Genomic DNA, 13,512 nt, shown 5'->3' on the forward strand with positions numbered 1-13,512 from the left:
AGTCTCTACTGTGGTGCAACCCTTCCTGAACATCCCCCAGTGTGTGATCATATAATACTTTCTATTTCTATTTTTCTGATCAAAGATCACACCGTGCCCAACACAGACCTGTCCCCAACAGACACAGTTTGATCTTTGATCAGAAAAATAGAAATAGAAAGTATTATATGCACCAAGGCTGAGTAAAACACGCTGTGACAAATTTGCGTTTCTTAAATTTTTGTTTGTGCTATTAACTGTCTTAATATTGCATCTGCAAGAGATTTTTTTCCTCTCATTTAATTTCCTCCTGTAGATATTTAAAGGAGGAGGAGGTGGGGGAGGGGGGAGGAGAGGAATGAAAAAAGATCCAGAGCATTTTGTTGCCTCATGGAGCATAATGGTTCTGCCAGCATTACCAGCAGGGCTTATAAAACTCTTTAAATCCAAATAGCTAGCTGAAAGTGTCCAGCTGTAAATATCTAACAGTGTTTTTAAGTGCACAGCTAACAACTTAATTTTCTACTGAAGATACTCAGTCCACTGTTGTATTTTCATACTCAGCAGAGTTCCTCAGTGGAGACTATTAACACACTGAGTTTGAAGTTTCAATGTTCAGCGACTTTTATGTTGTTGCTTTGGGAGAAAATATGTTGAGCATTTTTTAAGCAGGGGAAAATGTGCTTTTTGCAGTTCTCTCATACTATAAACAATTGAAGTCATTTTGCTAAAAATTTTAGCCAAAAAGGTGAATGTTTTAGAATGGCCATGTGAAAATAAGGAGTTACACTGGGAACTGCTTTGATAGTTTTTGTCTCTTATGTATAGACCATGTGGCTCTAACTCTGTCAGAGAAAACTGACTACTGTAACAGAACAACTATACAGGGGAAACATATGTATGCAGGGGAGACTATATGTAAACGCTTGTCAGATAAAAGTAGAGTAAAATAATTTCTCTAATCTTTGTTATATAAATTGTAGGTATTGCAAGTAGCAACAGCTGGTTTAAGAGAAATCAGACACAAATGTGTTATAATTCAGTGGTATATTTTCAAAATGTGACTACGTTTCTTTGAACAGAAATTTAATCGCACTGAAATGACCTCCTTTTGTTTAATATTACACTATTTTGTGGCCCAGACCCGAAGAAGAGGTCTGTGTAAGTTCACAAGCTTGTTTCTTTCACCAACAGAAGTTGGTGCAATGAATTGCCTGATCCACCTTGTCCCTCTAATTGGGCTCATGGCAGTGAAGTCATTGACTATTGGCGCATTGGAAAGACAATGCCTTTCTGGCTGAATCAAAATGGTTTGTATGCATGTTTCAGAATGTAGGGCCTACTCCAGCTCCCCAAAACAGTCGCAGAGCTTGTATTGGTAGAAGCAAAAGTAAGTCTCTGGATAAAAGGAACATATTTCAGACCACTTGGATGTATTGCATGCACTCTTTTGAAATGAAAAGGAGTACTTGTGGCACCTTAGAAACTAACCAATTTATTTGAGCATGAGCTTTCGTGAGCTACAGCTCACTTCATCGGATGCATACTGTGGAAACTGACCACTCTCCTTACAACGTGCATGAAAATCAAGGTGGGCCATTTCCAGCACAAATACAGGTTTTCTCATCCCCCCCCCATATCACCGCCCCCCAATGTGATATATGCCATCATGTGCCAGCAATGCCCCTCTGCCATGTACATTGGTCAAACTGGACAGTCTCTACGTAAAAGAATAAATGGACACAAATCAGATGTCAAGAATTATAACATTCATAAACCAGTCGGAGAACACTTCAATCTCTCTGGTCACGCAATCACAGACATGAAGGTCGCTGTCTTACAACAAAAAAAACTTCAAATCCAGACTCCAGCAAGAAACTGCTGAATTGGAATTCATTTGCAAATTGGATACTATTAATTTAGGCTTAAATAGAGACTGGGAGTGGCTAAGTCATTATGCAAGGTAGCCTATTTCCCCTTGTTTTTTCCTACCCCCCGCCCCCAGACGTTCTGGTTAAACTTGTATTTATGCTGGAAATGGCCCACCTTGATTGTCATGCACATTGTGCGGAGAGTGGTCAGTTTGGATGAGCTATTGCCAGCAGGAGAGTGAGTTTGTGGGGGGGGGGGTGAGAAAACCTGGATTTGTGCTGGAAATGGCCCACCTTGATTATCATGCACATTGTAAAGAGAGTGGTCACTTTGGATGAGCTATTACCAGCAGGAGAGTGAGTTTGTGTGTGTATGGGGGTGGGGGGGTGAGAAAACCTGGATTTGTGCTGGAAATGGCCCACCTTGATTATCATGCACATTGTAGGGAGAGTGGTCACTTTGGATGAGCTATTACCAGCAGGAGAGTGAGTTTGTGTGTGTATGGGGGTGGCGGGGTGAGAAAACCTGTATTTGTGCTGGAAATGGCCCACCTTGATTGTCATGCACATTGTGGGGAGAGTGGTCACTTTGGATGAGCTATTGCCAGCAGGAGAGTGAGTTTGTGTGTGTATGGGGGGGGTGGGGTGAGAAAACCTGTATTTGTGCTGGAAATGGCCCACCTTGATTATCATGCACATTGTAGGGAGAGTGGTCACTTTGGATAAGCTATTACCAGCAGGAGAGTGAGTTTGTGTGTGTGGTTTTTGGAGGGGGGCTAGGGGGTGAGAGAACCTGGATTTGTGCAGGAAATGGCCCACCTTGATTATCATACACATTGTGAAGAGAGTGGTCACTTTGGATGGGCTATTGCCAGCAGGAGAGTGAGTTTGTGTGGGGGGGGGGCGGAGGGTGAGAAAACCTGGATTTGTGCTGGAAATGGCCCAACTTGATGATCACTTTAGATAAGCTATTACCAGCAGGAGAGTGGGGTGGGAGGAGGTATTGTTTCATGGTCTCTGTGTATATAATGTCTTCTGCAGTTTCCACAGTATGCATCCGATGAAGTGAGCTGTACCTCACGAAAGCTCATGCTCAAATAAATTGGTTAGTCTCTAAGGTGCCACAAGTACTCCTTTTCTTTTTGCGAATACAGACTAACACAGCTGTTACTCTGAAACCTGTCTTTTGAAATGCTCGCTACTCAGTCATTTTATGTATTAGGTATATAAAGGCTGGGACTAAGCTAAGTATTGCATAATAGAGGCCTCAGTTTCCGGTGCTTTGCATCTTGTGGAGTTATTCACATTCTGTGTTCACTGAGTACTAAAGAAGTGTAAAAAGCCTTTTAATCACAATGGAAATGTTTTACACTCTCTTTTCACAGGTGTAAATGACTCCACAGTTTGCAAGGCAGAGGACAATCAGGCCCAAGAGATTTTCTTTGAATGAAGAGGTGTTTTTTGCCCTCTTTGCTTTCTTTTTCTCTTATACTATATTGCCTTCAATGGGAGCTGTGTGCCTTTTTCCCAGGTCAGAATATCACCTTGCTGATGGGAATTTCAAGAATGATCACTTCCTGGATTTTTAAAAACCTATGTATAGGAGGGCCACTTTGAATAACCCCAGTTATTAAATCAAGATTGGATGTTTTTTCCAGAGATACGTTCTAGTTCAAAAGAAATTATTTTGGGGAGGTTCTGTGGCTTATGTTATACTGGAGGTCGGACTAGATGATCACAATGGTCCTTCTTGGCCTTGGAGACCATTAACCTGACTAACATGCTGCTGCTTGTTCTTAGGCTGTATGTTTCTTTACCCTGCTCATTTTCCTGGGGAGCTGTGTGCATCATCAAGCTGTCGACTGACTGTAACAATACTTCTCTTCTGTTTACAGCTTCTGTATGTTGTACTGTTGCAGTGGCTGGGCTTTTTAGGTGCCTGGTTTAGTTGTTTTCTGATGGAATGGAATATCTGTGTAGGTGGAGGGTGAAATGCCTCTTCCTTGCCCCCTGCCCTCCAAGAGATCTGTTGAAGTACCCTATTTAGGTGCAACCTGAGACCTGGGAAAATACTGTCTATGAGAGATTCATTATTATGGGGCATCAGAAGTATCGTAATGTATTCAGTTGGAATACAACACTGAGTGAATCCTGAGATGTTTTAAGCAATGTTGACTGAAACAGAAATAGATTTTATGGACACAAGATACAGTATTTTCTGATTAAAGTACACCCTCCAAAAAAGAAAAACTTATCCCAGAGTTGTGAATCTAGTAATTGTGGGCAGGCAGATATAGACAGATTTTTAAACAGTAACAAACCTGCTCTTAAATAAACTCCCACCTAGTATGTCTCTTTTTGAAAGCCCTGATAAAGGGGAGGGAGGTATGTCTTCTTGCTGATTACAAATAAAACCAGACTTTGCAACAGTGGTTGAAGTATTATCTTCAAATATTACAGGTTCACACAGGGAAGAGCCAGGAATTTGTGACAGCTACAGTAATGTTTTGTTTGAATTATCCATTGCTGTTTGCGTTGTATTGGGGACAGCAGTATCACCAAGGGCTGATGTCAGGCTTTACCCTGAGAAATACAGGGGTGTGCACATACTTAGCTGTTAAATACTGATAACTTTCTACTTTTTTCTTTTTATAAAATGATTTACTGATCTGCCTTCCCTCCACCCCAGTTCCTCTCCAAGTCTTTTATTTTGAAGGGAGGAGGGAATTTCAATAGGGATGTATTTAAAATACAAACCCAAAATTCCTACTATTGAGGGTGAGGGAAAGTATATGTGTGTGGGCGGCGGCGGGGGAGGGGATGCTGCAAAAGATTCAGTAATATATTTTCTCTATATATATAATGTATTACCTACTCTTTGGCCCATTGTTCCTGCTTAAGGGGTAGGAATAACTTGTGGGGTGTTGGGGCTGTGTATAGGGAGCAATGCTTCATCTATGTGGCTGCACAGGTGTATGTGTATGCGTGTGTGCACTCCACACACACTTTCCTGTGGAAACACCCCCATTTTACCCCCTCATCCTATCAATCCTTCTGGACCCAGTGCTTAATTTGTGCCAGGGCTTACCAGGGCTGAGCCCCGGCACCTCTAGGCTTGGCAGTTTATAGCTCTGGCATCTCTGTGCTTGCTGTATCAGTTATGAATGTAAAAAAAATTGTTTGAGCCCTGGCACCTAATCGCTTGAGCCCCAGCACTTCTTTCATTACAAATTAAACATGCGGATCTGCAGTGTGGTCTCCCAATATCTTTCAAAAAAGACACAATCTGGGTTGTCAACTTCTGTTGGAAATTCCAGTGCAGAGCCTGCAGGTTTTCTTTATGCATGTGTGTATATCAGTGGTACAAGGAAATTCATATAAGTCTAATTTTATTGCATACAGGCCTTTTAATTGTGGTTGCTGATTGCCTGATTTTAGCTAAAACAAAAAAATTATTGAGGGAGGGGTAAAAAGATGAAGGAAAGAAATGAAAATGACAATTAAATCTTCTTTGACACTGGGGCTGCCATCTCTGTCCTGTAGGGATTAAGGGCTAATTTAAGCAGCAAGGGTCCCTGGGTGAAGGGCAGAGGACCAACAGAGATGGAGAAAAGTGGGAAATTCTTTCCCCCATTCTAAGAAAGTTTCTGCTGCTGCAAGGATTGTGCCCAGTAGTTCCTTTGAAGCCATCCTATTAGTCTGTCTGCTACGCTCTCTCCAATTCTGATGGCTGATTTAATTAACAGCATATGTGAAAAGAAAGCCCCCAGGCCACAAGAACAGCAGATGGCAGTGGTGGTCTTCTTTGTCAACCAATTTCTTAAGTCAAACACTAGGGACTGGTTAGGGACAGTTATTCCAACCCTCTATGGCAGCGACACCCCTCCCTTTACTTTTAAATACATTGGGCCAAAATGCGTGTGGGGCAGTCAGGTCAGTGTACCAATTAGTAATCTTCTCCCCTCTCGTGAGTTAACTTGCTGTGTGTTCTGTCTGTATTGTTAAAAGGAGAAAGAATGGTCCAGTGGTTGGGGTGCTACCATAAAACTGGGTTCAATTCCCTGTTCTTCTGCTGACTTCCCATGTGACCTTGGGCAAGTCACTTAGTTTCTCTGTGGCCCATCTGTAAAATGAGGATAGTAGCACTTCCCTACTTCAAAGGGGTGTTGTGAGGATAAATATGTTAAAGATTGTGAGGTGTTCAGATACTGTGGTGATGGGGATTGTATGAGTACCGTAGATAGCTAATAGTGTTTTAAATGTTCTAAAGATGAAAATAGCATTGGTTCTATAAACTGTTGTGGGAGTAAAAGACAGCAAATAAGTTGCAGGGAATAGAAAATAAATATCACTAGGTCTTTCTAAAATTTGAAAATACATAAACAATTATACTTTGTTCTTACTATTTTTCATTCAGGGATTTCAAAGTGCTGCACAAACATAAATTAAATGTCTCAACAGCCCATGATGACTTGTTGTAGAGAAGGCTACGATTTTGATATGATGGTCACAGATGGGAACAGAAAGCATGGATTTAAATAAAGTCTGTGAAATCTTGAAAGTGGTTTGGAGACCAAGCCCATCCAGCACTCACCCCACAGCTGCATGTCTCGTCCCGTGAGGGTGGGCCCAGGTCCGCACTGCAGGCATTGTGACCTAGCACCAATCAGGTTAGGCACGTCCACTCCTCTTCAGGGTGGACGTGAATAATACTGTATCCAGATGAGAGTGCAGGAGGAATTTAGGCGAATTTAAGAATTTGAATTTGATGAGGATCTGGGATTTCCCCTCTTGTCTAATGAAAAATTTCATGGTATCTAATAACCACAGGCAGTCATGAACTTGTTTGTACAACAAATAAGAATACATTTTAGTTGCTAAACTTGTCAGTGAAGTGTATCTAACTCTCACCCCTATCATGAATCCTGCCCACAATTTGCCATCCTGTAGACAGGAAACTAGTCAGCAGTTCGCAAAGGATGGCAATATGACATGCTATCAGTAGACCTAAATTCCCAATCCCATTTAAATCTGTTGGAAAAAATATTAACAGTGTGCAGGCTAAACACACAGAAAAAGTCAACCCAGCTCCTTAAAGTTGTGAAGGAAACTGCTGTGAACTGCAGCTTGCCTTTGGGTGTATTTTAGTAATGAAGTAAAATGTTCCCTAGATTCAGCAGCCACCTTTCACAATAACCCTCGCTACAGCCACTCTGCTGTAAAATTGGCATGGGAGGGTTCATGCCTTGGCTATGTTATTTTAGGCCCATGAAATAAAGTTAACCAGGATACAATGACTTTAAACTTCAGAATGGAGAGGGGTAACTACTGGTGTTCCCCAAGGGTCAGTCCTAGGACCAATCCTATTCAACTGATTCATAAATGATCTGGTGAAAGGGGTAAACAGTGAGGTGGCAAAGTTTGCAAACGATACTAAACTGCTCAAGATAGTTAAGACCAAAGCAGACTGTGAAGAACTTCAAAAAGATCTCACAAAACTAAGTGACTGGGCAACAAAATGGCAAAGGAAATGTAATATGGATAAATGTAAAGTAATGCACATTGGAAAAAATAACCCCATCTATACATATAATATGAGGAGGGCTAATTTAGTTACAACTAATCAGGAGAAAGATCTTGGAGTCATCGTGGATAGTTCTCTGAAGATGTCCACGCAGTGTGCAGCGGCAATCAAAAAAGCAAACTGGACATTAGGAATCATTTAAAAAGGGATAGAGAATAAGAGGGAGAATATCTTATTGCCCTTATATAAATGCATGGTATGCCCACATCTTGAATACTGCATACAGATGTGGTCCCCTCATCTCAAAAAAGATATACTGGCATTAGAAAAGGTTCAGAAAAGGGCAACTAAAATGATTAGGAGTTTGGAACGGGTCCCATATGAGGAGAGATTAAAGAGGCTTGGACTTTTCAGCTTGGAAAAGAGGAGACTAAGGGGGGATATGATAGAGGTATATAAAATCATGAGTGGTGTAGAGAAAGTGAATAAGGAAAAGTTATTTACTTGTTCCCATAATATAAGAACTAGGGGCCACCAAATGAAATTAATGGGTAGCAGGTTTTAAAACAAATAAAAGGAAGTTCTTCTTCACATAGTGTACAGTCAACCTGTGGAACTCCTTGCCTGAGGCGGTTGTGAAGGCTAGGACTATAACAGGGTTTAAAAGAGAACTGGATAAATTCATGGAGGTTATGTCCATTAATGGCTATTAGCCAGGAAGGGTAAGGAATGGTGTCCCTAGCCTCTGTTTGTCAGAGGGTGGAGATGGATGTCAGGAGAGAGAGAGAGACCACTAGACCTTTGCAGTAGATTAAAGAGAAATTTGTATTGTTTTCCTAAGGTTCCTTTCTTCCTGTGATCTCCCTCCCACCTTTCTTCGTACATAATATGGATCAAACCTCCTTAATCAAATCAAAAATCAGATCTCTTTTTTTTTTTTTTTACTTTTAGTGATTTCTGAGTGATTCGTTGTCATGTAGGAAAATATTTTTAATATGTCCTTAAGTTCCTTCTGATGTCATTTTTCAAATGAGGAAAAATACCACTGGACAGAATGTATGCCTTTTCTGTTGATGAAAATGTTAGACTGTTGAGGAAATTAAACTTATTTATTTTATGGTATGTCTAACAAGTTTCAGCAGTACTTCAGTTAAAATGCTGCCAAATATCTTTGCATTCCCCCACAAATCTTGGCAGTAAAGTAGTATGTATATTAAATATGAGAAGCTATGGCAAGCCATGTGAGTTTGGTTCCAAAGTTTATATTACAGTGATTCATACTCATTAACATCACAGTCATCATTTTTCAGGATGGTGGATTGGGTAGGAAAGGACTCTGGCAAATCCTACTGGAATATGTTTTTAATTTCAAAGTTCCTCCTATCTTCCTCCCTACATACTACATTTTAGACTGCAGAAGGTAATGCCTCAGTTTCCCCATTTGTAAAGTGTGTGCAATAATATTGAACTTTACATTAAAGCTCTCTGAGATCCTTGGATGAAACATATATAAGCCTAAAATGCTATTTATTTACTATACTTTCTTAAAAATATGTAGGGCCAGATTCTCTGCTGTATTCAGGATTTTCTTGTCAGGGAGAGAGATTGCTAGGACTTGCTTGTGCCTCCCTGATTCCTGGGGCCAGTAGCGCACTGGCCCTGGTTCTGGCATATGTTAGAGAGCACCACAGGGGCTGTATAAAGTAAGCCTGCTGGCTATGGCCAACAAAGGGGCTTGTCTGAAAGAGGAGACTAGTTACACACATTAACACTCTCGCTACACTCACTCCTACTCCCAATGCATCCCCTCTGCTGAGAGTTGCAGGGTGGGGAACGTGCTTACATAGAAACTGGCTAAGCTGGCTTTACCCCAGCTTGGGAGATACAGTGGCTTTCCCAGCATCTTTGTGCTGCTCTGGTGACTCAAAGGGGCTGGAAAAACAAGAGAACTGGCCTTTTGTATAGAAAATCTTTCAGGATGTTCAAGAAATTTCATACCACTTTCTCTAGAAACCCACAAGGAAAACCTTCTCTCATCCCAAATTATATAGATATATGAAAGAGTGGAAAACGTTCTTTTAAGAAAATATTCATTTGAATTGGTTTCCTTTTTGTGAAGAATAGTTCTTTCATTTCTGTTGAACAGATTTTATACAGTTCGCTACAGGGAGAAGGATAAAAACAAGAAATGGGGTTTTCAGCTTTGTCCAATTACGGAGACAGTGGTGGAGAATCTGAAGCCCAACACGCCTTATGAATTTGGTGTGAAAGACAACACAGAAGATGGGATTTGGAGCAAGATTTTCAATCACAAAACCATCCTATCTAGTAAGTACTTAGCACTATTTCCTTGAACTTAGAGCAGAGGAATTATTTAAGCTTAGTACCAATGTGGACACAAGAACAAATGGATATAAACTGGTCATTGGGAAGTTTAGACTTGAAATTAGACAAAGGTTTCTAACCATCAGAGGAGTGAAGTTTTGGAATAGCCTTCCAAGGGAAGCAGTGGGGGCAAAAGATCTATCTGGCATTAAGATTAAACTCGATAAGTTTATGGAGGAGATGGTATGATGGGATAACATGATTTTGGTAATTAATTGATCTTTAAATATTCATGGTAAATAGTCTTAATGGCCTGTGATGAGATGTTAGATGGGGTGGGATCTGAGTTACCAAGGAAAGATTTTCTGTAGTATCTGGCTGGTGAATCTTGCCCATATGCTCAGGATTTAGCTGATCGCCATATTTGGGGTAAGGAAGGAATTTTCCTCCAGGGCAGATTGGAAGAGGCCCTGGAGGTTTTTCGCCTTCCTCTGTAGCATGGGGCACGGGTCACTTGCTGGAGGATTCTGTGCTCCTTGAAGGCTTTAAACCATGATTTGAGGACTTCAATAGCTCAGACATAGGTGAGGTTTTTCGCAGGAGTGGGTGGGTGAGATTCTGTGGCCTGCGTTGTGCAGGAGGTCGGACTAGATGATCATAATGGTCCCTTCTGACCTTAGTATCTATGAATCTAATTTGTCAGCAAACTTTCTTTTATTCTTTTAAAGTAATCTATTATAGACCAGTTCTTTGGCATGTTGGGTAGTCGGTCATGTGAATAAATTTCAGCTCTGTCTATAGCATATTTTATAGGAATCTGTAAAACTTGAAATACTGCTTAAAAAGCTGTTATCTGCCTAATTGAAACATTTTCCATTCAAGTTACAAACAACAGAAGAACATGTTGCCAGTCAGCATAATTGGAACAGTGATGGGACTGGGGCAATTTGAAGTATTGCCCACGTACGGCTGCGCTGTTGGCTGGAGCCAGCCTTGCTCCGTGTGCTATTAATGGGAATTTCACTATTTATTTCAAATTGGTAGTAAGTTGGGCAGGGACTGTGTTTTTGTTCTGTGTTTGTACAGTACCTAGTACCATGGGGTCCTGGTCTGTTAGGCACTCTCACAGTATACATAGTAGTAGTAATAATAAAGTTGAATTCTGGCTCACAAATAGTTCTCCTTTCACTGAAACATCCTTTCAGTGCTCTGGTGAAAACTTACTCTGATTTGGCCAAATCAAAAGACTTTGCAAAGTGCACTTATGTATATGCACTCATGTGCTTTCTCTGTAGCTCTCAAATGTGTCTTTAGTCAGATTTTCATAGAGACAGCAAATTTTCTGATGAAAAAACACTAAGTCAAAAAATTCCCAAACAGCTCTACCACTGAAACAGTTCTGTACCACACTGATCTGGGAGTATTCCCCCAGGGTTAAATCTGCCCCTTTTGAATCTCTTATGACTCTGAACCAGTGTAAAAGGAGTGTGGAGCATTCTGTGGAATCTGGCCTACTGCTTTCTCTGTAGGATCCCTGCCAAATTCAGTGCACAGGATGGATAGCACTTAGTAAATGGGGGCAGCAATTCAATATTTCTTTTGCTCTCCTTCATTTGATGGGTTGCAATATGACTTACTGCACACCATTCAAACCCTGAACACAGAGATAATAATCCCCAGTCATTTCTTCATGGCTTTTCAATGGCTCTCAACACTTTAATGTTTAAGCCTCACAAACATTAACTAATTTATCTTTGCAATACCACTGTAAAGTAGGGAGTTGGTGTTATGCCTGTTTTATAGTGAACAAATAGTAACGAGACTCTGTTGACCTGGGCAGGATTTGAGCCACCAACCTAGGACACTTATCCCAAATCTTATTTCACTGGATTATGCAAGTTCCCAACAAAAAGCAAATCTGAGGGAAGTTGATTGTCTTGTAAATTTTCAAATAGATTTTCTCTTTATTTGAATAAATCCCAGTTGATGAGTAATTGCACAGCTGATTATAGGAACATCTGTTGCACAATAGCTTTAATTTTATACTGGAAAAGAAAGCAAGTCCAACTCTGCACACACACACAATTTTTTTTGCAAACATTTGTTTAAATAAATCACAGATTTGATTTGCAGGCATTCACAGCCCCTTTTAATTCACTTTCCACAAACATTTATATAAGTGAATATCTGATTGAAGTACTGTTTGTGTAAAGAGAAAATGTCGTGAACACTCGTGGAAATATGTATTCAGTATTTCTATTTCAACTGGAAACAGGAAGAATAGAAAGACTTATAAGAGAGTTTATTCATGTAAGATTTTCAGTCCAATTTTTGTCTGAGATTCAGAAAAACATTGGGCTCCAATTTCAAACTGTGGCCAAGTTGAAGCTTGGCATGGCTCAGGACAAGGAGGGGGGAACTGTGGGGTGGCTTTCCACCACCTAAAAGTCCCCAAGATTCTGGATGGGGACCGTACTGACTCTCAGCATAACTTAAAGCAGCCCCAGAAACTCTTCTAATTTACAGCAGGCTATCACAATCCTTATAGGTCACTGCAGCAGCCTATAGTAGTCCCATCTCTACAGCATGGGCTGTCAGGGGAAGCACTGGAGGGCCTTTCTTCTGTCTCTGCATCACCCAGGGGAGCTCCCTACGTCAGGGGAATTCACAGATGCCTGCTTTTACTGAATTTCTAAGGATCCCCAAACACTTCAGGATCTTTATTAATGAAAGAAAGGAACTATGGGACAAATACTGAGAGATGCTTGAGCACCTTCAAGCCAGTAGAAGTTCAGCATGATCAGTATCTGTCCCCAGTATCTCTAAATACTGCACATTATAATGTCTGGAGTGTTGATATTTGCCCACCAATGATGTTTGGGCAGCTTCCTTTTATATCCATTGACCATTTCCTGTATGCAGGGAGAGACGGGTGTTTGCACTTGGTTTCAGAAACTGATTTTGTGCCGAGGTGAGGGATGTTTTCTTATCAAAAGTTGTATTTGATTTGAGTTTTAGGGAAAGAAATCCTAACGTCTTTTCCGTGGACTCCACTGTAGCAGCTGAACGTTAGGGAGTTGTCATTGCCGTTGCTCTCTGCAGTCTAGACCCCCATAATAGCAAGAAACCCGAGTCATTTAGGAGCCTTTTCAGTGATGTGCTGAGTTAACAACTATCAAAACAAAACTCTGGGGACTAGATAACCCTGTGGGGACAGAGAAAAGTTAACCAACCAAATCCAGTTTTCAATTCATAGTTCATCAGGATGGTGGGAAAGGAATGGCAACTGACTAATTTTTTTTTTCAAGTATAGTTTATTAAAAATGATGAGTGTAGGTTATTTTTGTCAATACATTTGAAATCATGACTCAGATTACCATCAAGCAGTTTAAATAGTTAATGGTCCAAATGTAAGTTGAGTGAACATTTCATACATGTGAGATGATGTTTTTGGAAGAAGAAAGTTCTAATAAAAATACATTGCGTTGGAGATTATTAATAGCATAGTATATTAGAAAAGACCTAGTAAAATGCAGTCCAAGGAAGAAAACAGGAACAAAAGGAAGAAAGTAAACTACATAAAAATACCACTCGTTCCATTCATATACAGAGAGATTTCCTGTACACTTAAACAAAGCAAAAACTATCAAAAACAGAAGGAGTTATTGTGGATCTAGTTTCCTACAGAAAATATCTGGAATTTGAAATGCCATGTTGCTTGGGGGTGGAGGGACAAAAAACAAATACTATGCATATAGTGTCCAACAGAAGTACAATCTCTGGAGAAACATTTGGACCATGAGACTGGTCATG

General features: G+C 40.5%; 1 protein-coding gene across 1 annotated transcript in view; it reads left to right on the forward strand.

Moving 5' to 3' along the window:
- ABI3BP (ABI family member 3 binding protein) overlaps positions 1-13,512 on the forward strand; it is a 316,616-nt gene that overhangs the window by 131,950 nt on the left and 171,154 nt on the right. The window contains exon 5 of the mRNA XM_074973278.1: positions 9,521-9,702. Coding sequence (XP_074829379.1) covers positions 9,521-9,702 — 182 coding nt within the window. The remainder of the gene's footprint in view (positions 1-9,520; positions 9,703-13,512) is intronic.

The sequence above is a fragment of the Natator depressus genome, chromosome 1, assembly GCF_965152275.1.
Source record: "Natator depressus isolate rNatDep1 chromosome 1, rNatDep2.hap1, whole genome shotgun sequence".
Lineage (NCBI taxonomy): Eukaryota > Metazoa > Chordata > Testudines > Cheloniidae > Natator > Natator depressus.